The 25,165-nt window shown below is 47.5% G+C and overlaps 2 protein-coding genes across 2 annotated transcripts; both read right to left on the bottom strand.

Annotated features, from left to right (window-relative positions):
• Positions 1-3: 3 nt before the first annotated feature.
• Positions 4-9,493, bottom strand: ILVBL (ilvB acetolactate synthase like). Its single transcript, XM_032465422.1, is given in 18 exon segments — positions 4-468; positions 596-701; positions 880-951; positions 1,034-1,104; positions 1,182-1,351; positions 1,441-1,555; positions 2,535-2,625; positions 2,627-2,670; positions 3,631-3,767; positions 3,877-3,974; positions 4,107-4,206; positions 6,705-6,816; positions 6,909-7,047; positions 7,144-7,212; positions 7,214-7,272; positions 7,389-7,590; positions 8,824-8,968; positions 9,226-9,493. Coding segments are annotated over 17 exon segments (1,899 nt in total). The 5' UTR covers positions 8,959-8,968; positions 9,226-9,493; the 3' UTR covers positions 4-289.
• A 119-nt stretch (positions 9,494-9,612) lies between these two features.
• LOC116659136 (olfactory receptor 10T2-like) lies at positions 9,613-15,386 on the bottom strand. The gene is made up of 2 exons (XM_032466353.1): positions 14,535-15,386; positions 9,613-9,870 (listed from the first exon to the last, which is right to left on the bottom strand). The coding sequence occupies exons 1-2, from the start codon at positions 15,384-15,386 to the stop codon at positions 9,613-9,615; spliced, it is 1,110 nt and encodes a 369-aa protein (XP_032322244.1).
• Between the last annotated feature and the right edge of the window lie 9,779 nt (positions 15,387-25,165).

The following is a 25,165-nucleotide window of genomic DNA, read 5'->3' as shown; positions in this document are numbered from 1 at the left end:
TTCTGGGATAAGTACTTGGGCTCACGTGGACCAGAGGTGTTTTATTCAGTGTGTGAGAGAGAAGGGGAGAGAGCACGGTTGGGCCCACAGAAAAAGGCCCAAGGGCTCTCCAGTGCTGCCAGGGAGCCTCCCTGAGCTCTGATCCCCTCCAGTCCCTCCCTGTCATCAGGGAGGATTGTAGTCACTGGGCCTCATGGGATAGGCCCAGGGCAGGCAAGGATGAGACTTCAAACCAGCTAGGCACAGTCCAGCGGTGGGAAGGGAGCCAAGGGCACTGACCCACAAGACCCTACACAGCAATGGAGCCATCTCGGAAGTCTGTCCTCCCGATGAGGATGTTGACGACGACCGAGTGGCCATCTTGGTACTGCTGCTGGGCATCACGCAACACCTTGATCACCTGATCCTCACTCTCTCGTGAAAGCAGCAAGCCCTGGGCCCCCAGTCCCATGGCTGCCTTGTGATAATCTAAAAGGGGAGGTCAAGTCAGATGGTGGCAGAACCCCACCCACCAAACAGCCTGCCCAGGAGAGGAACTGACCCTCAGCCAGGCCTGAAACAGCTTCCACCTCCCCATCCTTCCCAGGCCTCTCACCAGTGTAAGCCAAGCCACAGGCCACATTGCTGCCCAGAGAGGGCACTTGCTCCCGAGAAATCTGAGTCCAGCCAGCATCATTCCCTATCAAGGCGATCACTGGGATCTGAAGGGACAGGATGCAGCCAGGCCGCTGCCTTCAGTCCCAAGGCTTGGCCAGCCACAGGACAAAGACAGGGACAGGACCTCTGCCAGGTAAACAGCTCCCTTCCCAGCCCACCTCACCCCTGATGACATCTCCCAGAACCCCAGGCTCTGAGCTTCCCTTGGGTCAGCCCAGTCACCTTGTGTCTGACAAAGGTGTCAAATTCGATGAGGCTGTAGCCAAAGGCTCCATCCCCAAAGAGGCACCAGACCTGAGGAAGTACCAAGGATGGTTGGGGTGGCTCACAGCCTGGAAAGCAGCAAGCCTCCCGCCCCCAGTGCACTCTGACTCACCTCAGCATCCGGCCGACATAGTTTGGCCCCGAGTGCAAATCCTGCACCAACCCCCAGAGTCCCGAAGGCCCCTAGGAGAACCAAGAGCAGATGGGTATGAAGGGGCCGAGGATGGTGCAAGCTGCCCCAGGCATAGGCCCTTCCTTACCAGGATCAAGCCAGCGCAGGGGGCCACGGGGCTGCACCAGGTGGGCGGCAGTGCCCACGAAGTCCCCACCATCGACCACCAGAACTGAATTGTCAGGCAGAGTCTCCTCCACCAGCTGCAGCACCCGCACTGGGTTAAGGTGCTGGGCTACGGGCATCAACGCCTTTTCCCTGTGACGGAGCAGCACAGATCAGCGGAGCCAGCAGCACGGCCTGCCGGGAACCCACAACCCTCCAAGCCCGCTCCAGCCAGCCTGTACCGAAAGGTCTGCTCCTTCTGGTGGTCAGCCTGCCGAAGCTCCTCTGCCCAGTCTGAGGCCCATGTCTGGCCCTGAAGGCCCTGCACCAACTTGACCACGAAGGAGCCCACGTCTCCTGGGGAAGGAAGAGGGCACAGCTGCAGGGAGGTGGCCTCCTCCTGCCCTTCCAGCAGCAGAGGCCCAAAGGCAACAGGCAGCCAACAGCGGCATCTGAGCGGGAGGCAAGGAGGCAGGCCAGGGGAGCTCCTAGGGCAGAACAGGTGAAAACACACCCCGGAGCCCACCAGAATCAGGTTAGGGCAACCGGGGGGACAGGGAGAGCAAAGCCAAGGAAGCGAGGTTTAGGGAGCACAAAGCAGGTTAGAAACTCACACCAGCCTCATTTCCTGCCTTCCCCTCACACCCCAGAAGACGTAGTCCTGTCAATTGTGTCTCTGAAACATGCCACTGAAAACACGTCCAACCTCCAAGCACGTCTCTAAGCGCAGGCAGGCAGAGTGCTTACAGAGTGAACAAATAAACAAGCCAGTGGTGAAGTATTTTTCACCATTTCCATTTCAGGCATGATCACACAGAGGATCAGAAAAGTTGAGTTTCTCATCCCTGTCCATCCCCACTCCAGCCCTCGTCGTTTCTGTCCTGCACCTAAGAGCCCCCTTGCCTCCACCTGGCCCCCTCCAACTTGCTGCCCACCAGTTGCTACAGGGGACCTTGCCAAACATGAATGCACAATGGTGCCACTTCTCTGCTTGGCACAAGTTCCCTTGTCGCCTACCCTGTAGGGTAGAGTCAACATCCTCAGAACACTGGGCAAAGCAGGGCATGGAAAGGTCATGGGAGGGGACTGCACAGGGGAGGAGGGGCCGTGACAGGACAATAGAGAGCCCTCAGGGCAGGCTCTAGAGGCAGCGCACACATGCACATCCCCGGCCTTCCCTCTGGTGCACACCCTACGACTTGTTCACATAGAAGCACCCATCAGTCTGAGAGCCAAATACATGTCTCTGGCCAACTGTGTGCCCCCTGCTGCAGCTCAGGCCAGGTGGAGAGGGACCGGGAAGAGCTCGTATGTGTGGGGGCTGTTAGGGACTCACCCTGCACAGCCTCCTGGGGCTTCCAGAACATGTCCGAGTTGATCAACATCTCCTTCCAGTTACGGTTGACAACGATGATTTTGCTGCTGCAGGCTGAAGACACGGCCATAGGACAGGCGGAAGTCACACACCATTCCTGGGGTAGGGGACAGGGGGTGAGGTCTCAGTGGATGAAGGGCCAGCATCCTGGGGAGTGCCCACCACCTTACTTAATGCACCGTGGTAGACTGAATGCAGAAAGGTCTCTGTGTACCAGTGTCACCAGCAATGAGACTTTGCAGCTCCCAACCCCTTGATCCTCGGCGGGTCTCAGGACGTGCTTTGGCCAACAGGATGTCTCAGAAGTGATGGCATGCGTTCCTAAGACCAGGCTTCAAGGAGCCTTGCAGCTTCCTCTCCCTCTCTCTCTCTCTCTCAAATAACCTTGCTTCCTCAGCCCTCCAAGTTTCTCATCACCCACCAAAGTGAACAAGCCCAAGCTAGCCTGCTGGATGATGAGAAATACAGAGGAGGAGGTAGGGAAGAGTGAGAGGATTCACTTACCCAGCAGAGGCCACGCTAGCCCAGCCTACAGCCAGACGACCCCCAAGTGTCCAGAGCCTGGGTCAGCCCAGCCGCCTTCCTGCCTCCTGACTGCAGACTCAGGAATGAGCACCACCAAAATGAGAAAAACGACCCCCTAACTCCCAAAGGAGGTTCTTGATGAACAGTAAGTGCATTTTAAGCCATTGAGTTTTAAGCTAACTGATACAACTATGGCATGTCTGGCAGGATTCAGAGCACTTTATGTAAAAACATATACACTGTAGGTGGACATGCTGTGTCACTGCTGTGTAACATGGACAAATGCGGTCCCTAAAGGGCTGCAGGCACCCACGACCTGTGCATCCTCCTTTGTGCAAAGCTGGGTGACAGCACAGAAGTGTAGCCTGAGAGTTTACCTGGATTTCAGGTCCGGGAGGGGGTGGGGTGAGAGATAAGAGGGTGGACAATTATGAGGGTGGGGTGCCAGCCGGGACCCCCCTAGGAGGGGCAGGATTACACAGGGATATGCCTAGAGGGAGGGAAGGGACGGGGTGGGTAGGATGAGGCCCACCTGCTAGGACAACGACATCTGCCTTCTTCAGGGCGGCGCTGCGGTTCTGCCGGATGTGGAGGGGGTGGTTGCGGCCCAGCAGCCCCCGAGCCATCCCCCCCAGGAAGCAGGGAACGCCCAGGGTCTCCACAGCAGCCCTAGGGGTCAAACCAGAACAGAGGTGAGTGTGGCAAAGGGCCTGCCCCCCATCCCAGGGCAGCAGGGGACCACAGATCTGACAGTAAGGGCAAGGCAGGGGCTTCTCACCGAAGTTTGTCTGCAGGTGTCGGGGGCAGCACAGCCTGGCTCCCGAGCAGCATAAGGGGCCTTTTGGCCCGGCTCAAGATCTCTACACAGTGCTGAACCTGGGGCAAAACGTGGGGTTCAAATAGCTGACCCGGAGTCACCATCAGCCCCAAGATCACAGCCCCAGTAGTGACTCAGGGAGAAGTCATTCTGCAGGTGGGGTCCCTGGCCAGGGAAGAGAGGCAATTCACCTGCTGGGGGGAAGCCTGGGGGATGTCCAGTGGCAGGGGCCCCTCAGGCTGAGGCTCCCAGGCTCCTGCAAAGAGGTTGGCCAGGTGATTCTCTAAGTACCTACAAAGGGGAGAGAAGATGCAGTTACCAAGAGTAATTAGCAGGGTTCCAGAAGCTGAAGGAGAAGGGCCAGGAAAGGGATCCGGAGGGCAGTAGGACAGGAGCAGAGGTGGATGAGCAACGGCCCAGGGACAGCCAGACCCCGGCTGAGTGTCCAGTGGCCTGTTTCCCCTCAGAAGCTTCTGGTGACAACCCCAACTGGGGACAGTCCCTCAGAAACAAGTGACACCGGCATGGAGCACCAGGATCCGGGCCAGGGGCGAGGGGTCAGACAGAGGTGAGCTTGAGCCCTGGCTCTGCTGCTTCCTGTGTGACTTTGCACAAATGACTTAACCTTTCTGAGCTTCCTCCTCCGTAAAATGTAAATGAGAACATCTCCCCCACAGTTCAGTGATCTATCCACTCAGGACACAAAGCACCTTGCAAAATACTCAATTAATGGGAATTGGTAACATCGTCCATCCTCTTGCCTTTCTCCAGCCTCTGACATCTCCTTTCTCACTCGGTCACAGGGTCCTGACTTTCCTTGAGGCCCTGTGCAGGGCCCTGGAGACACACAGATTAAATCTGGCTCACCCATGCCCTCAAGGAAACCCAATGCAGCCAAAAACACGCAAGTGTGGGCGCTGGCTGGAACTAGTCAGAGCCTGAAGCCTCTGTTTCTCTTCTGAGGAGGAGTAAAGACTGCAGAAAATGAGAAGAGGCCAAGGCTGGAGGCATAGGGAACCCTCACATGGAAAGTAATGGCGAGGCATGAGGCAGCAGGGCAGGGAGCAGAGATGGGACGGCCCAAAGAGAGGAGGAGGAGAAGCGGAGGAGGTTGAGGGGTGGAGTCAGGAAGGCCAAGGAGCAAAAAGGCTGTCACAGCCACAGAACAAAACTGCTTCAAAATTCAGCCTACCTGATATGGTCGGTGACCACTTCCTATGTGTTCAGGACTCCTGAATCCCCCCTCTCTATTTCTGGTTCCCTAATCATGTTGGCGGAGGGCTGGGAGACACCTTGCCTTACTCTTGATGTGACTCTGGACACAGCCCTGTTCTTATTTAAGATAATGATCATTAGTTCTTTTCTACTTCACCATCTACATTCTACTATCAAAATGATCTCATTTCATTCTTCGCAGAATCTTAGTCTAGAGAGAAAAGCAGGCAACGTTTATGCATTTTACAGATAAGGAAGCTCAGGTTGAGAAGGGTTTAATCACAATACCTGGAAGTCAGATCATTGTGCTGTACCCCTCACACTCACACAGCATGTCCATTTCAGCTCAATAAAATTGGAAGAGGGGGGAAAAGAAAAGAAGTTGAATCATCACTTCAAGGTTAACACAGCTAGTTAGTGGCAGTCCTGTGATTTGAACCCATCTCTCTGGACTTTCATGTCCCTCACTGGAACACAGCTCTGTGGATAAAGCCTTGAAGCCTCCTCCAGGCTGAATCCTAGTCTGCCATTAACAAGCTGGACAACTTCATGCAAGTCATTCAGCACCTGGATCTCAGTTACCCAATCTATGAAATAGGCATAATACCTCTGAGCCTTATTAACTCAAAGGGTTGCCATAAAAGACACGTGAGTAAACTGGTTATTTCTAGAGCTGGCCCTCAAAGCAATTCTCACATGCCCCAGGGTGCAGGGACCTGTCTGTCCTGTTCACACCTATCCTGGTACCTAGCACTTAGCGGCACTCATTAAATATTTGCAAGTGGAAGGCAGAGGGGTGACAACAGGCAAAGGGGAGGGACAGAGGGGAAGCAGGAGGAGAACTGATTCTCCTTCATGTGCCCTGTTTCAGCCAGGTTCACCTCAGTGGTGACCAAAAACAGATCCCTTTCACATACCTCTGCTCAGGCCATGCCACTACCTGGAACCCTTTTCTATATTACGAAGCCCCCACTTGAAATCTGAAGCTCTTCCAGGAAAACCTTGGAGCTTGTCCCAGGCCAGCCCAACTGCTCTGCTGTCTCTGAGATCCTGGCCGCTCACCACTCACAGCTTCTGCCCAGATCCCAGGCTACCATCCCTTCTCAGCCCAGTGACTGCCACATCTCCTCCCTGGCTTCCCAGCTCCCACCAACCCCGAAGTCCACTCTCCAGCAATAGCCGGACAGAATATAATAAAAACCTTAAGCACAGTATCCAATGCCAATGCTTAAGGCCCTGTAATGCTCCTCAATGGATCGCAAATTAAAAACCAAGCCCCAGGTCCACCCAGTGGCCCCCTGCTGGCTGCTCTGAGCTCAGCCCTTGCCCCTCTCCCCTTTGCTCACCTGCTGCTGCCACATGGGCCAGTGTGCTTTCCCTACCCACCAAGTTCATTCCTGCCTCAGGACCTTTGCATATGCTATTCCCTCTATCTGGAATGCTCTTCCTGTGGCTGGCTCTTCTTAATTGATGTGCAGATCAATGAATAAGTCAAAGGAGGAATGGGTGCTGGCAGGAGGTTTCAGGAGAAGCCAGGCTGATGGGGAGGGCAGGGGAGGTATGGAGCTACTTACCAGGAGACCCCTCGACCTATGAGGCCCTTGGGTGGCTTGGCTGGCACCATCTCCTTCTGAACCATGAAGTAAGGGTACAGCACGTCAATAGGCAGTTCCACAAACACCGGGCCTGCATGGACACGGAGAACACTGAGCCTGCTGTGCCTCCTGGCTCCCAGGCCCGAGGCCTGACCACTGCCCAGCCCCTGCCCTGCCACCTACCTGGGGTGCCTGACTGAGCAGCAGCCATCGCAGCCCTCAGGGTTGGGATGATATCCCGCACCCTCCGCACAGAAGCACAAAACTTGCAAAGTGGCCGGAACAGGGACATCTGATCGATAGCCTGGAGCGCACCCCGGTTCTGATGGAGACAGGAGTCCAGGGAGTCAACACATAAGAAATTCCAGGCTCCCTGGGGCCCCTGCCGCCACCACCACCCCCCACAAGGATAGGGCACCTGCAGCAGGGTGCTGGCAGCCCCACCCAGAAGCAGCACTGGGGACTGGGCCATCTGGGCATTCTTCACCTGCCGTCACTGTGTTGGTGAGGCCGGGACCTGCCGTCACTGCTGCCACGCCCACTGTCCCTAGAACACAAACCCTGTCACAGCTGTGCCCACCCTCCTGGCCACCACAAAAAACTCCTGCCCCTCAGAGACATCCCAGTCTGACCAGCCCCTAGCCCTCTCCACTCCACACTCACCAGTCAGGCGGGCCACGGCATCCGCAGCAAAGACAGCTGTGCCTTCATGGCGGGTGTCCACCACGCGGATGCCCAGCTTCTCACAGGCCACCAGCAGTGGGGAAATGTGCCCGCCAACCAGCGTGAAAACGAACCGCACACTGTGGGCCCTGAGCACGGCTGCCACGTTCTCCCCGCCATGCCGGATGCTTGCTTTGTCCACCTGGGCCCAAAGAGGGGGAGGAGCAACACCGTCAAGTACCACGGCAAGGGGACCAGGGCAGGCGGGGAGAGGGACGGTGCCTCTCCTCCAGGAAGGCAGGCAGGCACAGGGGCGAAGGTCAGGGGAAGCTTGGCGTTGATTAGGCACATATAATACTATACACCATGCCCAGAGCAGGACACATTATCTTACCAGATCTTCTTATCATATCCTTTTACAGCTCCAGAGACCAAGACTCGCCTGAGCAAGATTCAAAGTCCCATAGAAGCAATGCTCTTAAAGCACTGCACCCTGTCACACTGCCTGCCTCAGGGATGGTGGAGCAATCAGGGAGAGACGTGAGGGAAGATGGATCCACAGAACCCAGGGGAGTTTGGCCAGGGGCCATCTGCTGGGACTCCAGACGGCATGCCCTCCAGTATATGGGTCTTGTAACATGACTGCTGACTCCAGTCTACCAGACTCCTTCCCACTCACTGCGCCAGGCCCAGCTACCAAACTGCCAGCTGCCATGTGCCTGGCACGGAAGCAGCCTGCTATTACCGACAGTGCTGGGCCTCCCAGCCCCAGCTTCTGCATAGCCCTGCACACCCGAGGCCTTTGCCTTAAATCTCCACAAGTCCTCAAGGCTAGTGGCAGCCTTACTTCTGGTTAGGAGAGGAAGAGGGGAAGGGGTAAAGGTTGCTCCAGGCTAGGCAAGGAAAGACTAAAGAGGGAGTCTGGGTAAGTAGTTCAGAGATAGGTTTGTGGGGTCAGCTCTTCCCCAAACGGGTCACCGAAAGCAAGCTATCACACGACCTCTCTAAGCCTCTGTTTCCTCTTGTGGAAAGGGAAGACAGAAACAAGAGCATCTATTCAGGGACGTGTTGGGTACATGGGGGAAAATCCCTAAAGCGTTCAGCTCAGCAGACAGCAACTGTCACAAAACTGTCATGGCCACATTCTCTGGTGCCTGCCTTCAGCACTCTGACCTCACCGTGTTAGTGAGCACTGCTCTGTGAAAAGGGCTCGGGGCCCCTTAGGAAGGGGGTGGGCGGGATGTCGAGTGCCCGAGCAGCTGTAACTTCCCTGCTATCTCTTCCTAGAGGCAAAGTCCAGGGCCCTGTAAGCACAATGGCGACAGGACCGTGGATTAGTTCGGCCTCACTTTCCCTGCCTGCAAAAATGGGTTGGCTGGAAAGAGCGCTGGACATCCACTCCTTTGGCTGCCCCCGGCCCTGTATTCCCCCGCACCTTGTGCATCAGCTGATAGAAGAGCCCCAGGTGGTGCGCGGCGCCCAGCAGAGCGGCCACTAGCGTCCCGAAGGCCAGGAGCAGGAAAGAGGGGAAGAAGCCCCCTGCAGGGGAGGCGGACGTGGAAGTCTCCATGAAATTGCACCTAAGGGAGAAAGGGTAGTGCCAAGACCTGGGCGCGACAATTTTATCCAGAGAAGGGCACGCCCTCCTCTCTCAGCCTGGATCCTGGGCCACGCCCCTTACACGTTTAGGCTCCGGGTCAGGCCACGCCTCTCGGGGACCAGGCCAAGCTTCTTGCAACGCCAGGACGCCCCCCTTTACGTCACCACGACCAACTAAACTGGGCTACCAAAGGTCAAGGCGGCGACAATGCCTCAGAATAGTTATTTTCCCGCTTACCTGCTTCTCAATGGATCGGCGGGAAGTTCCGCCTCTCTTTTACATCAAAGATCGGAATCTCAGCGCTCGGAGAGAGCCCACCCCACGCCTACGTCACCAGAAGAACCGAGGCCACGCCCCCAAGTTAGCACGCGCGACCCTCTCCTTCAAGCCAGGAACCGCCCCGTCGCGACCGCCCGAGCCCAAGCCTGACCCCCGACCCCGGGCCGCGAGTCGATGTCAAGTCGCATTAGGATGCTTCTCCGACCCCCGGGGTACTTCAACATTCACCTACAGGAAATGGTGCTGACTCCGGAGGAATTCGGCGCTCTTCGTGTCACGTGACTAGCCGCACGGCCTGAAGGGGCGGGGCCTCGAACCTGTGGCCTTGCCTTTTGCCCATTTGGATCACCGGCGCCCCGCAGTCCGGGCCCGACGCGCGTGCGCCGAGCCGTAGCCAAGCTCCAGGACACCAGCACCTCCTATAAGAGCACTGTCTCTACTGGCCGCCTCTTGCACAGGCCCCGCCTTCCCTCTCTTCTCATTGGCTAGCGCTGCAGACTTCACGCGCTTCTTTACAGGAGGCCACGCCCCTCGGCTCTTCCAGTAGCCGGGACCCTCGCGGATCCGCCTTCCGCGGCTCTTCGTTGGTCCCACGTTGCAGGTCTGCAGATTCCGGGCCGTCCAAGCCCGGCCGCCTTGCACACCAGCCCCTTCACCTCTGCAAAGATAGAGGCCCCGCCCTCTCTCTCGTAGGCCCGCCTCGGCTGTTGCCCCCACCCCCTTAGGCCTTGCGGGCTTCCAGCACCCTTGGAATTTTCCCTCCTCCCAGTGCTGGGGAATGAACGCTCTGAGTGGTCATGGTTTCAGCCTGTGTTCCACCACATTACAGCTCTCTGACACCTGGAAAATGATCTCCCCATCAGTAAAGGGGGAGTAATCTGGTACCAAGCGCCCTGCTTCCCTCCAAGACAAATCCTGCCACTTCTACACTGGCTACCATCCCTTGTCAACTTCTGGAATTTCCCTCCGAGGATACCACCCCATCGCTAATTTTATTTCCTGTTGAATCATTCCTAGGTTTTCATTTCACCCGCTTTAAAAAAAAAAAATTAAAAACAAAAAAACCTTCGTTGACCCCACATTCTCTGCCTGTTACTGTCCATTTGCTACTCTTTTTAGCAAAATTCCTCCAATGAGTTATCTACTTGCTGTCTCCGTGAGCCCTCCTCCTATTTCCTCTTGAACCCACTCATACCTGCCACTCTGTGAGAGCTGCTCTGGATTTTTCCAACAATTTCCAAACTTGTCCCTCTCCCCACTACCACCTACCATCTCAACCCCACTCTCCCCACCAATAATTAACAGGGTAAAATGCAAACTTCCTAGAAGGGACTTTTAGGCCCATATAAACACCCAGAGCCAATAGTGAGATAGTGACTATTACCTGATGTCAAGCACTTACTATGTGCAAGGGGCTGTTCTATGCCCTTTTGAGATGTTAACTCATTTAATCCTCACAAGAGCCCTGTAAAGGAAATGTGTTATCAATATTTCCATTTTATGGATGAAGAAACTGAAACACAGAGAGGTTAAGGAACTTGCCCAAGGTTGCACAGCTTTGTAAGAGGTAGAGGCAGAATATGAACCCAAGCAGTGCTGCCTGGGCCTCCAGACTGGGAGCACCTTAACAATGGGTACTATGCTTCAACCACCTGGCTCCCCCACGCCTATCACAGGATGTAGTGTTGGGCCCACCCAGATCCCCCCACACTTAGTTGGATTTTATCCTAAGTGAGTTGAAAAACCAGAGAGGGCTTTGAATAATGGAAGTTACTCGAAACCTGCACGTGATTGTTCACTGGGGCTTTATAGGTAATAGCCAAAAACTGGAGAAACCAAAATGTCCCTCAATAGGTAAACAGTTAAACTGTTCATACCATAGAACCCTGCTCAGCAATAAAAGGACACAATATGGCAACACAATAACTTGGATGAAACTCAAAATAATTATACTGAGAGAACAATTAGTGGTTGCCAGAGGCAGGGGGTGAGGGAAATGGGTGAAAGTAGTCAAAAAGTACAAACTTCTAGTCATGAATAAGTCCTGGGAATGTAATACTGTACAACATGGTGACTACAGTTAACAATACTGCATTGTGTATTTGAAAGCTGCTAAGAGAGTAGATCTTAAAAGTTCTCACAAGAAAAACAATTTATAACTAAATGAAGTGGTGAATGCCAACTGAATGTATTGTGATCATTTCACAATAAATACAAATAATAAGTCATTATGTTGTATACTTTAAACTTATACAATGTCATGCATCAGTTATATCTCAATAAAACTTGGGAGGAAAGTATTCTCTATCCACAAGCTCAAAAAAAATTATGCTGAGTGAAAGCCAATTTCAAAAGGTAACATAGTATATGATTCCATTGATATGATAGCCTCCCAGTGACAAAACCATGGTGAGGGAGGACAGATCAATGGTTGCCAGGTGATAGGGAAAGTGTGACTATAAAGGGGGCAGGTAGCACAGGGAGTTTTTTAGGGGGATGGAGCTGTTCTGTTCTCAGACTATGATTATGGTGGCATGTATTAAAATTCATTGAACTATAGACAAAAAAATCTACTTTACACTATTTACAATAGCCAAGCCATGGAAACAACATAAGTGTCCATCAATAGATGACTGGATAAAGAAAATGTAGTTGAATATGAAAAAGAATGAAATATTGCCATTTGCAGCAACATAGATGAACCTAGAGATTATCCTATTGAGTGAAGAAAGACAAACAGAGAGGGACAAATATTATATGATATCACTTTTATGTGGAATCTAAAAAATAATAATAATTTTTTATAAATTATTTTTGTAACTAATAATAGTTACAAATGAACTTATTTACAAAACAGACACAGACTCACAGACATAGAAAACAAATGTATGGCTACCAAAGGGGAAGAGGTGAGGGATAAATTGGCAGCATGGGATTAATAGATACACACTACTGTATATAAAATAGATGAACAACAAGGATTTACTCTATAGCACAGGGAACTATATTCAATATCTTGTAATAACCTTTAATGGAAAAGAATCAGAAAATGTATATATATGTAAAAACTGAATCACTTTGTTGTATACCTGAAACTAACACAATATATTGTAAATCAACTATACTTCAGTTTTTTAAATCTACTGTATGATGCTTTAAAAATAAAATTATGTAATTTCATACATGTGTGTATATAGACAAGTATTACACACTCACTGCTAGGTAAATAAATAATTTTTTTAAAGATACAGTAGCACCAAAGTGAAATTTTTCCTTGAAGGAATCAGCAGCCTCGAAAGATGATTGGGAAAGGGAATAAAGTTCTGCCTGTGTAATTCAAAGGTTTCTTTCATGCCACATGCAGAAAACATTACCATTAAGATCTTCACATTTTGGGAAACAGCAAACTTACCAGACCTTCATATCCTCATCAACCCTCATATTTATGTGTTTTAGAGAAAGCATAGATCTGAAAATGTCAAAAAGGGAAGAGATCATCAAAGTCCTTTCCTCTGATTAATGACCCCTGGGACACAGAGGATGAGCTTGGCCTGCAAAAGACCATGACTATCTGGCATATAAAACAATGCCCCAAGGTTGTACCATGAGGTCCTCAAAATCATACCAGCACAAAATGAAATGAGAACACTTCAGAAATAGCAATGGGGAACAGAAGCCAGTGAGAAGCCTCCCAGAGGGCAGAGCCAAGAGCCTTGGAGGACAATGGACAAAGAACTTACAGTGAGGCAGGAGTCTTCCCAATTCCTGCCTAACTAAATGTTTTCATTGCTAAGTTCAGTGACTTTTGTGTGTTTCCCACACCCCTACTGAAGTCTTTTGTTTACTATGGCTTTAACATTTGTTTTGCATGTAGATTAGAAAGGTTTTTTGGGGTTTGTTTGTTTGGTTTTTTTTCTAATTTGTAGGTCGCCAGGCCATGAGAAGGCATTCCAGGGCTTGAAGGACAGACGTTGTATTTCAAACAGAATGCTGTGAATGGATGACTCATTAGGCTGTGTCCTTGGAGAGGATGCTATCTGTTGGAGGAGAGTGTGGCGGCTGTGTGGCATTTAGTATAGTGGTACCAGTCCTTCTGGTTCCGCTTATCTAGGAAGATGCCGTCAGATCTTTCAGCGCCAAGATATTTACCGGACAGATTAATCTTTCTCTTCCAAATATTGACTGCCTCTCATAGCCTAACTTTTTAAACTCTAATTGTGGTAGACTACACATTACATAAAGTTGGCCACCTTAACCGTGCTTAAGTGTGCAGTTCCGTAAAGTGTTAAGTACATTCACATTGTTGTGCAACCATCACCACCATCCATCTCCAGAACTGTTTCATCTTGCAAAACTGAAACTTCATAGCCAAGAAACAACTTCCCAGCCCCTGGCAACCACTATTCTACTTTCTCTCCCTGTGAATTTGACCACTCTAGTCACCTCATATAAGCAGAATCATACAATATTTGTCTTTTTTTTTTAATTGAAGTATAGTCAATTTACACTGTTGTGTTAATTTCTGGTGTATAGCATAGTGATTCAGTTGTACATATATATATATATATATATTCCTTTTCGTGTTTTTTCATTATAGGCTATTACAAGGTGTTGAAAATAGTTCTCTGTGCTATACAGTAGGACCTTGTTATTTATCTATTTTACATATAGTAGTTAATATCTGCAAATTCCAAACTCCTAATTTATCCCTCCCCACCCCCTGTCCCCTCTGGTAACTATAAGTTTGTTTTCTATGTCTGTAAGTCTATTTCTGTTTTGTAAATAAGTTCATTTGTGTCTTTTTTTTTTTTAAGATTCCACATATAAGTGATATCATATGGTATTTTTCTTTGTCTTTCTGGCTTACTTCATTTAGAATGACGATCTCCAGGTCCATCCATGTTGCAGCAAATGGCATTGTTTCATTCATTTTTTATGGCTAAGTAATGTTCCATTATATATATACAACCTCTTTATCCAGTCATCTGTTGAGGGGCATTTAGGTTGCTTCCATGTCTTGGCTATTGTGAATAATGCTGCTGTGAACATTAGGGTGCATGTAGCTTTTTGAATTAGAGTTCCTTCCGAATATATGCCCAGGAGTAGGATTGCTGGATCATAGGGTAAGTCTATTTTTAGTTTTTAAGGGGAACTGAGTGTCAGACAGCGCACAAGTTCATGAAAAAGCTAGAGTGGGAACGTAAAGCAACTATTTATTTAAATCCTCCGCGGCTTCGCACCAGGGTCCTCCTGAGAGCCACCCTCACCTCCTTATTACGCAGAGTGTACACCACCGGGTTCAGCAGCGGTGTCACCACCGTGTAGAACACAGCCACCAGGCGGTCCTGGCTGGGGTTTCCGCCAGACTCGGGCCGCAGGTAGATGATGGAGGCGCAGCCAAAATGCACAACGACCACGGTGAGGTGGGCCGTGCAGGTGGAGAAAGCCTTGTGCCTGCCGGCGGCCGAGGGGATCCTCACGATCGCGGCGACGATGAAGGCGTAGGAGAGGAGGATGAGGAGGAAGGAGACCAGCACCACGAGGATACTCAGAAAGAAGATGGCCAGCACTTTGCTGGCACTTTCGGCGCAACTGAGCTTCAGGACCGGGGCGATGTCGCAGAAGAAGTGCTCCACACGGTCGCCGCGACAGAAGGGCGCGGAGAAGATCAGGCTGGTCTCGATCAAGGCCACGGAGAACCCGAAGAAGAAAACCAGGGCTCCCAAGCAGAGGCAAACTGTGGATCTTATGATCATCGAGTAACGCAAAGGATGGCAGATGGCTACATAGCGGTCGTAACCCATCAGGGTAAGGAGGAAGCAGTGGCTGCACCCCAGGCCCAGGAAGAAGAACATCTGAGCCCGACACCCGGGGACGGGGATAGTCTGGCTCTCCATGAGCAGGTGAGCCAGCATATTGGGGATGGTGACCAGCGTGTAGCAGGTCTCAGAAAGGGACAGCAGGGCCAGGAAGCGGTACATGGGGGTGTGAAGGGTCCCATCCACGTGGATGATGGTGATGATGGTGACATTGCCACTGAGGGTGACCAGGTAGGTGAAGAAGAACAGTGCAAAGAGGGTGGTCCTCAGGTCCGGGAGGTTGGAGAAACCCACCAGCATGAAATCCGTCACTGGCCAGGTGGCATTTTCCAGCTGCTTCTCAGGAGCCTGAGAGGCTGGGACAGAGGAGATGGAATAGAACAATGTAATAAGGCTCTGCTAAGCATCAGGTACCAGAGAGATAGATTTATCCCTGTTTTACAGAAAAAGGAAAGAGGACTCAGAAGTTAGGTCACTGTTCTCCTAATATCACTCAGCTAGCATCTCTTCAATTAGACAAGAAAATCTACAGAAATAGCAACAGCCTGAGTGCCCACTGACAGATGAATGTATGAAAGAGATGTGATACATACACACAATGGAATATTATTCAGCAGTGAGAAAGAAAGAAATATTGTCATTTTTGACAACATGGGTTGACATTATGCTAAGTGAAGTAAGTCAGACAGAGAAAGAAAAGTCTTGTATGATTTCACTTTATTTGTGGGATCTAAAAGCCAAACTTGTTATTAAATAAATAAATAAATAAAGAGGACTGGGAGGGTATAACTCAGAGGTAAAGTGTGTGCTTAGCATGCATGAGGTCCTGGGTTCAATCCCCAGTACCTCCATTTAAAATAAATAATTTTCAAAAAAATTTTAAAGAGTGAAATGGTGGTTATCAGGGGCTGGGGACTGAGTCAGGGAATAGGAGAGATGTCATTTAAGGGTACAAATTTGCAACTAGTAGATAAATAAGTCCTAGAGAGCTAATGCACTGTTTAGTGACTACAGGTAACAATACTGTATCATAAACATCGAACCTGATAAGAGACTAGGTCTTAATTATTCCCACCATAAAAAATAATTGAAGTAGAATTGAAGTAGTATCAATGTTGGGTCCTTAAATCATAAAAAAAAAAAAAAAAGAAAAGTAGAGTGTCAAATTTATAAAAGCAGAACTCACTTTGTGCAATGAACATAAGGAAAGACTACTGTATAGTTTTTTTGTTTTGGGTTTTTTCTTTTAAATGAAGAAAAGCTTTGCTAAAATGTTGCATACTTTTATTGGAGTAAATCTGAATGATCCTACTGCTTTGGAGAAAAACTTAGTGCTTACCAGTTTCCAATTGTATTTAGCCTTTGGTTGGAATTCAAACAAATGAAAACCAAAATCTAAAAAATAAATAAGTGATAATTATGGGATGTGATAGAGATGCTAACTATGGCTACAATGGTAATCATGATACAATATACTGACGTAGCAAATCAGCATGTTGTACATTTTAAACTTACACAGTGTTATATTTCAGATATATTTCAATTTTTTTAAAAAAGTAAAGAAAGTCACAGGAACCTATGAGGAGTAGATACAATATTTGGGGCACGGAGAGATGGTAAGAAGTTCAGTGCTTTAGTTTGAATTCCCCTAGAAACAGATCCTGAGGCAAGAATTCAAAAGCAAATAGTTTATCTGAAACGTCATCCACAAAGACGTGGGGAGGGGGGGAGTGGAGAAGGGAAACAGATAATAAAAAGTGCATTATCAAGGAAATCACCACTGTTGACTGAAATAAAAACACACAACGTGAGATCTGTGAGTTTCAGTTTTATTTAGGACCTTGCTAAGGACTATAGCTCAGGAGACAGACTCTCAGAGAGCTAGGAGCAACTGCTCGGAAAAGATGGGGGCAGGGGTTGGGGGGAGGGGAAGTCAGCATATCTGTGATTTTGGAGGAGTCGGTGCAATCAAGCACACTTCTCAGTAGAAGGTTACTGCTAGCCAAAGGCACAGATACCTTAGTTAATAATTTTAGTGCTAAGTAGAGGAAGATGCAAGAAATTGGGTTCATAAAAATTTCTCCTGAAAATATCTAACTATTTGAAGGGCTGTTCTGCCAGTTTTCCTAGAGCACAGAGTGCTTCATTCCTGATCTCCACCCTGAATTCCTTTCAGAGAGAGCTGAAGGTCAGTGGCTGGGGTGGCCAATGACTCAATCCTTGTAGAGCTAGGTGGCGAGGGACATTCTTGAGTTGGCACCACTATGGACAACTAGAATTTAATCCCACCTGGGAGATCCAGAGGGAAGCGAGAGAACTGGGGTGTTTATCCACCAACCCCCTCAATCATCTTGCTCAAGTTTCAACCAGAAGACGTTAATCTCCCAGTATTTCCAAACTTACCACGTGTACAGGGAATTCAAAGTCTGGTTGGTAAGAAAGGAAATAAGGGCCAAGGGGATGTGGGCCAGGAATTTATAGAGTCCTTTACAGTCTGTAACATCTGAAATGAACAAAATAACACTTTTAGGAAACTTAATACCCAGGGCTACATCAGGACTTCCATGAGCTCTAGGCACTCTTGCTTTCCTCCCTAAAAATTGTTTTCAATTTTTATTTATATTTTATTGTTTTAGTTTTTATTTAGATAAATTTATTTAATTTGTTAATATTAATTATAACCAATTAAATATAATTAATTTTGTCATTTATTTAAATTTTATAAAAATTTAAAATTTTTACATTTTAGGACTGTGTTGGTATAAAGATAAATATAATTTTCACCCTAAAGTTTCACTTATTTCTTCTGATCTTGAAATTAACACAATTTCGGGGGGCCCCTAATAGTATTATAGGCCCAGGCACAGTGCTAATGGATACACCTGTGTTAATCAAATGGAAAATAACTCTGAAATTATTGATCGTTTTAATTCAAACAATGAGACATCAGTAAAATCCTGGATTGGTGGTAGTTTTATCATTTTGTAATCAATTAACCTGCTAGCTCAGGAAAACTATATATCTATATTGGAATATTTCTGAGTATTTTGCACTCATTTAGAACATGGGACTTTATTTTAAGGAAAGTAGTCCTAATGCAATCTTTCCCGGCTTATCAGGAGTTAATAGGTTTGGAGAGACACGTGGTTTGGAGAGGATCTCAGCCTTGTGATCCTCAAATTCCAACTGAAACAAGAATGGGTGGCGGTGGTGGAGAGTCTTGATTTATGCGCCATCTAGTGGCACTTGGAGTAACCCACAAGCCAGTGACCCTTTGAAGGAGAGAGTAAATAAATAAATGAGTGTGCCCCTGAGATTACTCATCTGCAGCAACAGGACGAGAGAAATGGAGGATCATCATTTAAATGTTTTGAAAGTTTGCTGAAATTTTAATTTGGGAAAAATAATTTTTTAGCGAGGGAGGAGGTAATTAGGTGTGCCTATTTTTTTTTTTAAACAAAGGTATTCAGGATTGAACCCAGGACCTCATGCATGCTAAGCACGCACTCTACCACTGAGCTATACCCTCCCCCTTGTTTGTTTGTTTTTGGTTTTTTTTTTAATTGGGGGGGAAGTAATTAAGTTTATTTATTTTTTTTTAATGGAAGGGAAAAATAGATTTTAGATTTTAGTTCTGAGGATATATAAAATAGAGAAAAACAACAAAAATGTGCTTGGTTGAGTCCAAAGATATTCTATTCATAAATAAAAGACTAGTCAGGACTGTTCAGAACTTAACAGGAGCAAAAAGACAGTAAGGAAGGAATGCCTATTTTTCATGAAGAAAGAACGGAAAACCAGGAGCAAGAAACAAGCTGCATGTCAGCCTAGCACAGGGGGGCCAACTGTTTCTGTAAAGGGCCAGGTAGTGAATACTTGAGGCCATTTGGGCTGTACAATATGTCATGACTGCTCAAATCCCATTCCAGTGTGAAAGCAGCCCTAAATGATGTATAAGTGGTGTCCATGGCTGTGTTTCAATAAAACTTTATTTACCGAAACAGGCAGGGGGCCAGATTTGGCCCTCGGGCTATAGTTCACCAACTCTTAAACCTGCACAAATAAAACTAAAAGAATATTCAACTTAGGGAAATTCCAGTGAGGTCCCCTGAGGGATTCATGCTATGGGGGGGGGGGGGGAAGCAAAGCCTGACTTGAAGTCTTCAAAAACTAAAACAAAATGAAACTCCAAAACCAAGAAACTCAGATGTCACTTAAGAAATCTAGATCTAAGAAAAGGCACACTGGGCAGAGCTGCCCAGAGCATGTGTCTGAAAGAGGCTCTTTTATTGGAAATTAAAGTCTATCAGAAAGAACATCAAAGCCCTTATACAGTGAGAATGACAGAAATTTAATTACTTGGAAGACTTCATGGAGAAAATAAGTAATTGGATTATGACCACTAAAAAAAAGTGTAATTTCTGAATATTACAAAACATTGTTAAATTGAACTTAGAGGCAAATCACAAAGTAGAAGTTGTGGCCCTAAAAAATGTTGAGCTTTTACAAATCATTAAGAAGAAAGAAAACATCCGGTTATAAAATAAATAAGTCCTGGGGAGGTCATGCACAGCTTAGCCACTGTGGTTAATAACACTGTATTGCATATTTGCAAGTGCTAAGAGAGTGGATCTTGAAAGTGCTCATCACAAGAAAAAAGAATATTTTGTAACTATGTATGGTGACGGATGTTAACTATGGTGATCAACTCGCGAAAGATACTCATATGAAATCACTATGTTGTACACTTGAAATTAAGGTTATGTATCAATTATATCTCAACTGAAGAAGAAGAAGGGAGAGGAAAAGAAAAAAAATGAATACTCAGGTCCACCACCCCCAACATTCGTGGAGTTCAAATGAAAGCTCACATGACATAAGACTGGATATTTTAAGTTAACACACAGTTAAATAAAGTATGTTCTAGCTCTTTACATTGAGAAGCATACCCCCATATTGACCTGGAAAGCCAAATTGAAACTGAGAATTCCCGTACTCTTTTGATTTCCACACTGGAATGCAGAGGTGGAGTGCTCCAGGCCTGACCCTGGCCAGTGGACTGTCCCCTTCTCCCACTCAGGCTCCATCCTGCACTTCCAGGGGCCTCATGTGTATGCTAAAGCTATAACTACACCCGACACATGTGCCATTCCTTGACCGCACCTAGTGGAGATCACTCCCACAGAGGGGTCCATGCCAGGGGGGGTGGACCCAGGGAAGGGGCACACTCTCAGGCCCTGCTAGTGACTTGGAGACATCTGTGCAGGGAATTCTGCGATCGTGTACAGCGTTGTCTATAAGATGCCTGCAAACTCAAGGTCAACACATACTCTTGGCTTTGTGGACACTTCATCCCTTGAATGGAGTAGGACAGGAGAGGGTCAGAGTCAGGTCCTCAGCAGCATCAATACAGGGCAGAAGCCCCTCTTACCTAAGGCTAACTACGGTTCTCTAACACCTCAGTAGAAAAATAAGCAGATGGAAAATGCAAATGTCCAATATTCGTATGGAGGTTATGTTAATCCCACGGTAATTAAAGGAATGGGAGTTAAAGCAAGATTGCCCATTCCTCAAAATCAAACGCAGCATTACCATATGACCCAGCATTTCCACTCCTGGGTATACAGCCAGAAGAATGGAAAAACGGTGTTTAAACAAAAACTTATACTCGAATGTTCATAGCAGCACTATTCACAGTTGCCAGAGGTGGAAACAACCCAAATGGCCATCAGTGGAATATTACTCAGCCATAAAAAGAATGAAGCCCTGGCACACGCTACAATGTAGATGAACCCTGAAAACATCTCGCTGAGTGGTGGGAATGCACCTGGTATAGCCATTACAGAAAACAGTATGGAGAGTCCTTTAAAAACTACTAATAGACTTACCATATGATCCAGCAATCCCACTCCTGGACATATATCAGGAGAAAACTATAATTCAAAAAGACACAAGCACCCCAGTGTTTATAGCAGCACTGTTCACAATAGCCAAGACAGGGAAGCAAGCTAAATGTCCATCACCATCTATATGCGTATGTGAGCATTCACGCCCACGAAGCTTCAGTGTCCATGTGTGCATGTGTGTGCCTGCTGCTTGCAAAGCACACATGTGTGCATTTGGCACCCCAAGTGCTCAGACCACATGTGAGCCCTGCCCCTCTCCCCCTGTCTGCTCATACACCCGTGTGGGCCAGGGTTCTGTGTGTGGGTTCTGGGTGCAGGTGAGCGTGTGTGGCAGAGGATGGTTCTCCTCGAGGGTCCCCAGAGGCTCTTACTTCCCTTCTTGAGCAGATATCATCTCCTCCACCCCACGTTTGGCAGAAAACAGAATTGAACATCTCTCGAGCAAATGCCATTCAAATCCTGTTGGCGGTTTTCAGAGGAACACTCAGTCACTCTGGCATTTCTCACTCCACCAACTCATCTTCAGATTTCACCCCTAGGATCTGGGATGGACCAGGGTGGCTTCTCCAGCAGGGAAAAGGACCTGAATCCACACTCACCATGGCCGAGGGAGGCTCCTACGGTGCCTGCCGACGTCACTCTCTGATCGCTGCCTGAGAAAGGTGGGGCTGAGGACCCAGGTCCTGTTATACTAGGGGTCCCTGGAGCTGCTGTCCCAGGGTCCCCTGCAAGCCACTAACAAGCCCCCCAGGGGCTCAGATTGGTGGAACCCTGAAGGGTTCCTCCCTCCTGAAAACTGAAGACCCCAGGGTCTGCCTCCTCAGCCCCCAGGCTCTGATGGCAAAAAGTGGGGGAAGGACTAATTACAATTTCTTTCTGCGGATGGAGGCACAGATGCACTTCTCACTCCATCAACGCTCCCCAGTGCCCGCCACTGCCTAGCACTTGCTGAGCAAGGCTGCTCTCCCAAGGAGGATGCAGCCTCCCTGCCCTACCCTGCCCTCCAAGGGGAAAGGAAGAAGTAGATCACTTTGATGTTGTTACATGAATGCTGCCCAGTCTTAACTTCTCAGGGTTATCCCTCTCTTGATCCCCTCCAGAGTTAATTAGTTGCCACATCTCCGTTATTCTTTCTCCTTGACTTCCCTTATTCCCTCTGCCCCATCCTAATTCAAGCTGCATCCTTATTACCCATTGCAAAATCTTGCAGTGTCTTCTCCCTCCAGTACATCCTCTGCACTGGCCACCAGAATGGGAGACTCTGGCTGCGATCCCTCAATACTCAGGGACCTTTCATGGCTCCCCATTGCCTTCAGAGTAAAGTTTAAAATTCCTCATCTTCACTTTCTTTCAAGGCTCTTGTAATCTGGCCCCAGATAACTTTCCTAGTTCCAAATCCAGCCATTGCTCCAAGCAAACCACCATACACCCGTTGATTAAATTACTAAGTGAGGAGGTGAAGTATAGACCCAGCCATTCCAAATTGCTGACCCTTCTTCTGAGATTTCCTTCTATTTCATCCCATTTTGTCCCTTCCCACCATATTCTCTCAGAATTTCTACCCCTCTCTTCCTAGCCTCCCAGCAAACTCCTACTCTTCCTGAAAGACGTATCTCTGATATCACCTCCTCCAGGAAGCCTTCCCTAATCACTCCGATATTCACATGCAGCATCTGTGCTCCCAGAGGTCCTGGGTTTCTTCTTCATATTGTCTTTGTCCCTGTGTGGCTCCCCCTAGACTGTGAGCCCCTCAGAACTGTCTTCATCTATTCCATCTCCCAAGAGCATTAAACCCAGATGACAATTCTCTCTCTGCTTTTCTTCCTTTCTTGCCTTCCATACTGCCTGCTTTCTCTCCCACCTCTCTAGCCACCCTTTCTCAATCTCCTCCTCTCACACCTCCTAAAAAGAAAATTCTCCAGAGTTCAGTCCTAGACCTTCCTCTCTCCCTAGCTGAGACATTTATATTTTCAAAAATTTCCCCCAGCTTTATTGAGTTACAGTTAACCTACAACATTATGTAAGTTTGAGTACAATGTGTTGATTTGATACATTTATATCTTCCAAAATGATGACCACCATAGCATTAGCTAACACCTCCATCCTGTCACATAATTACCATTTCTTTTTTGTGGTGAGAACATTTAAGATTTATTCTCTTAACAACTTTCAAGTACATAATACAGGGTTATTAGCTATAATCACCACATTGTACATTAGATCCCCTGAACTTACTCATCTTAAAACTGGAAGTTCCCTTTGATCAAACATCTCCCCCATTTTCCCCTCCCTCAACCCTTGGTAAACACCACTCTACTCTCTGCTTCTCTGAGCTCAGCTTTCTTGGATTCCACATATGAGTGAGGTCAAACAATGCCTGTCTTTCTCTGTCTGACCTATTTCACTTAGCACAATGCCCTCAAGGTCCATCCTTATTGTTACAAATGGCAAGATTTCCTTATTTCTTGTGGCTGAATATAATTCCATTGTCTATATATACTATATGATATACATATGCAATATATACACACATTATATTATATATTTCTTCTTTGTCCATTCGTTCATTGCCAGACACTTAAGTTGTTTCCATATCTTGGCTATTATGTATAGTGCTGCAATGAATGTGGGAGTCCTAGCTGAGCAATTTAACCCCAGGAGTTGAATTTCATGATTGTACATAAGCACAATCTGATGATTTACCATACCTACCCGCTCTATACCAACAACCCCTATCATAGTTGAAATTCCCCCAGAAGAAGACGCTGAAACAAGGATTTGAGTGGAAGTAAGTTCATTTGAGAGGTGACCTCAGAATACACAAATAGAAAAGTGGAGAAATGACAAAGGAAAGAAAAGAAAACTCATAAAGCATGTGTTATCAAGCAAGTTTCCCCTGTGTCAACTGGGGTTTATTCCCACTGGAAACCACTGCATAGTGCATTCACCTGAGAGAGGAGAGGGAGCTGAGGTATGTATACACCAGCTCCAGGCAGTCATTCTTTGGGGCTGATCCTGGTGGCATTAATTCCCCCAGTGTGCCTATCCTGCCTCACATGTGAATGGAGTAAGCTTTCAGGGCCCGAGAAAGCCCTCTGACAAATACAGCACTGGCTGTTGGGATTGAGACTGAAATGGTCAGAGCTAAGAGATATGGACCAGAGACTGACAACATCTGCTACACCTGGTTTTCCTCTTCATCTCTGACCACTCCTTCTCAGTCTCTTTCTTCTCCTCTCCAACCCTAATACTGGAGCTGGAGTCCAGGACTCTACTCTCTGCTCTGCTCTCTCCCCCTAGCTGATTAGTACAATCATACGGTGTTGAATACCACTCCTGTGCCAATGCTCCCCACGTCTCCATCACAGACCAGTCATTCCCTCTGTACTCGGAACCCGTAAATCCAACAATTACAAATCAATCAAAAAAATTAAAAATAGAGTTATCATATGATCCAGCAATCCCACTCCTGGGTATGTATCTAGAGGAAACTCTAATTCAAAAGGATACATGCAGCCCAACGTTCATAGCAGCACTATATGCAATAGCTGAGACATGGAGGCAACTAAATGTCCAACGACAGATGACAGGATAAAGAAGATGTGTGTGTGTGTATATACATATATATGTATACTATATATGTATAGTATATATATACTATATATATATATATTATTCAGCCATAAAAAAGAATGAAATAATGCCATTTACAGCAACATGGATGGACCTGGAGATTATCATCTTAAGTGAAATAAGTCAGACAAAGAAAGACAAATATCATATGACACCACTTGTATGCGAAATCTAAAATATGATACAAATGAACTTATTTACAAAACAGACTCAAAGACATAGAAAACAAACTTATGGTTACCAAAGGGGAAAGGAGGGGAGGTATAAATTGAGAGTTTGGGATTAGCAGATACAAACTACTATATATAAAATAGATAAACAACAAGGATTTATTGTACAGCACAGGGAAGTATATTCAATACCTTGTAATAAACGATAATGAAAAGACTATGAAAACAAATGTATATATGTACAACTGAATCACTATGCTATACACCAGAAATTAACACAACAGTGTAAATCGACTATACTTCAATTTATAAAAGACAAATTTCGTATGATTCTGCTTACATGAGGTGACCAGAGTGGTCAAATTCATAG

The sequence above is a fragment of the Camelus ferus genome, chromosome 22, assembly GCF_009834535.1.
Source record: "Camelus ferus isolate YT-003-E chromosome 22, BCGSAC_Cfer_1.0, whole genome shotgun sequence".
Classification (NCBI taxonomy): Eukaryota; Metazoa; Chordata; class Mammalia; order Artiodactyla; family Camelidae; genus Camelus; species Camelus ferus.
This window is presented reverse-complemented; position numbering and strand designations above follow the sequence as displayed.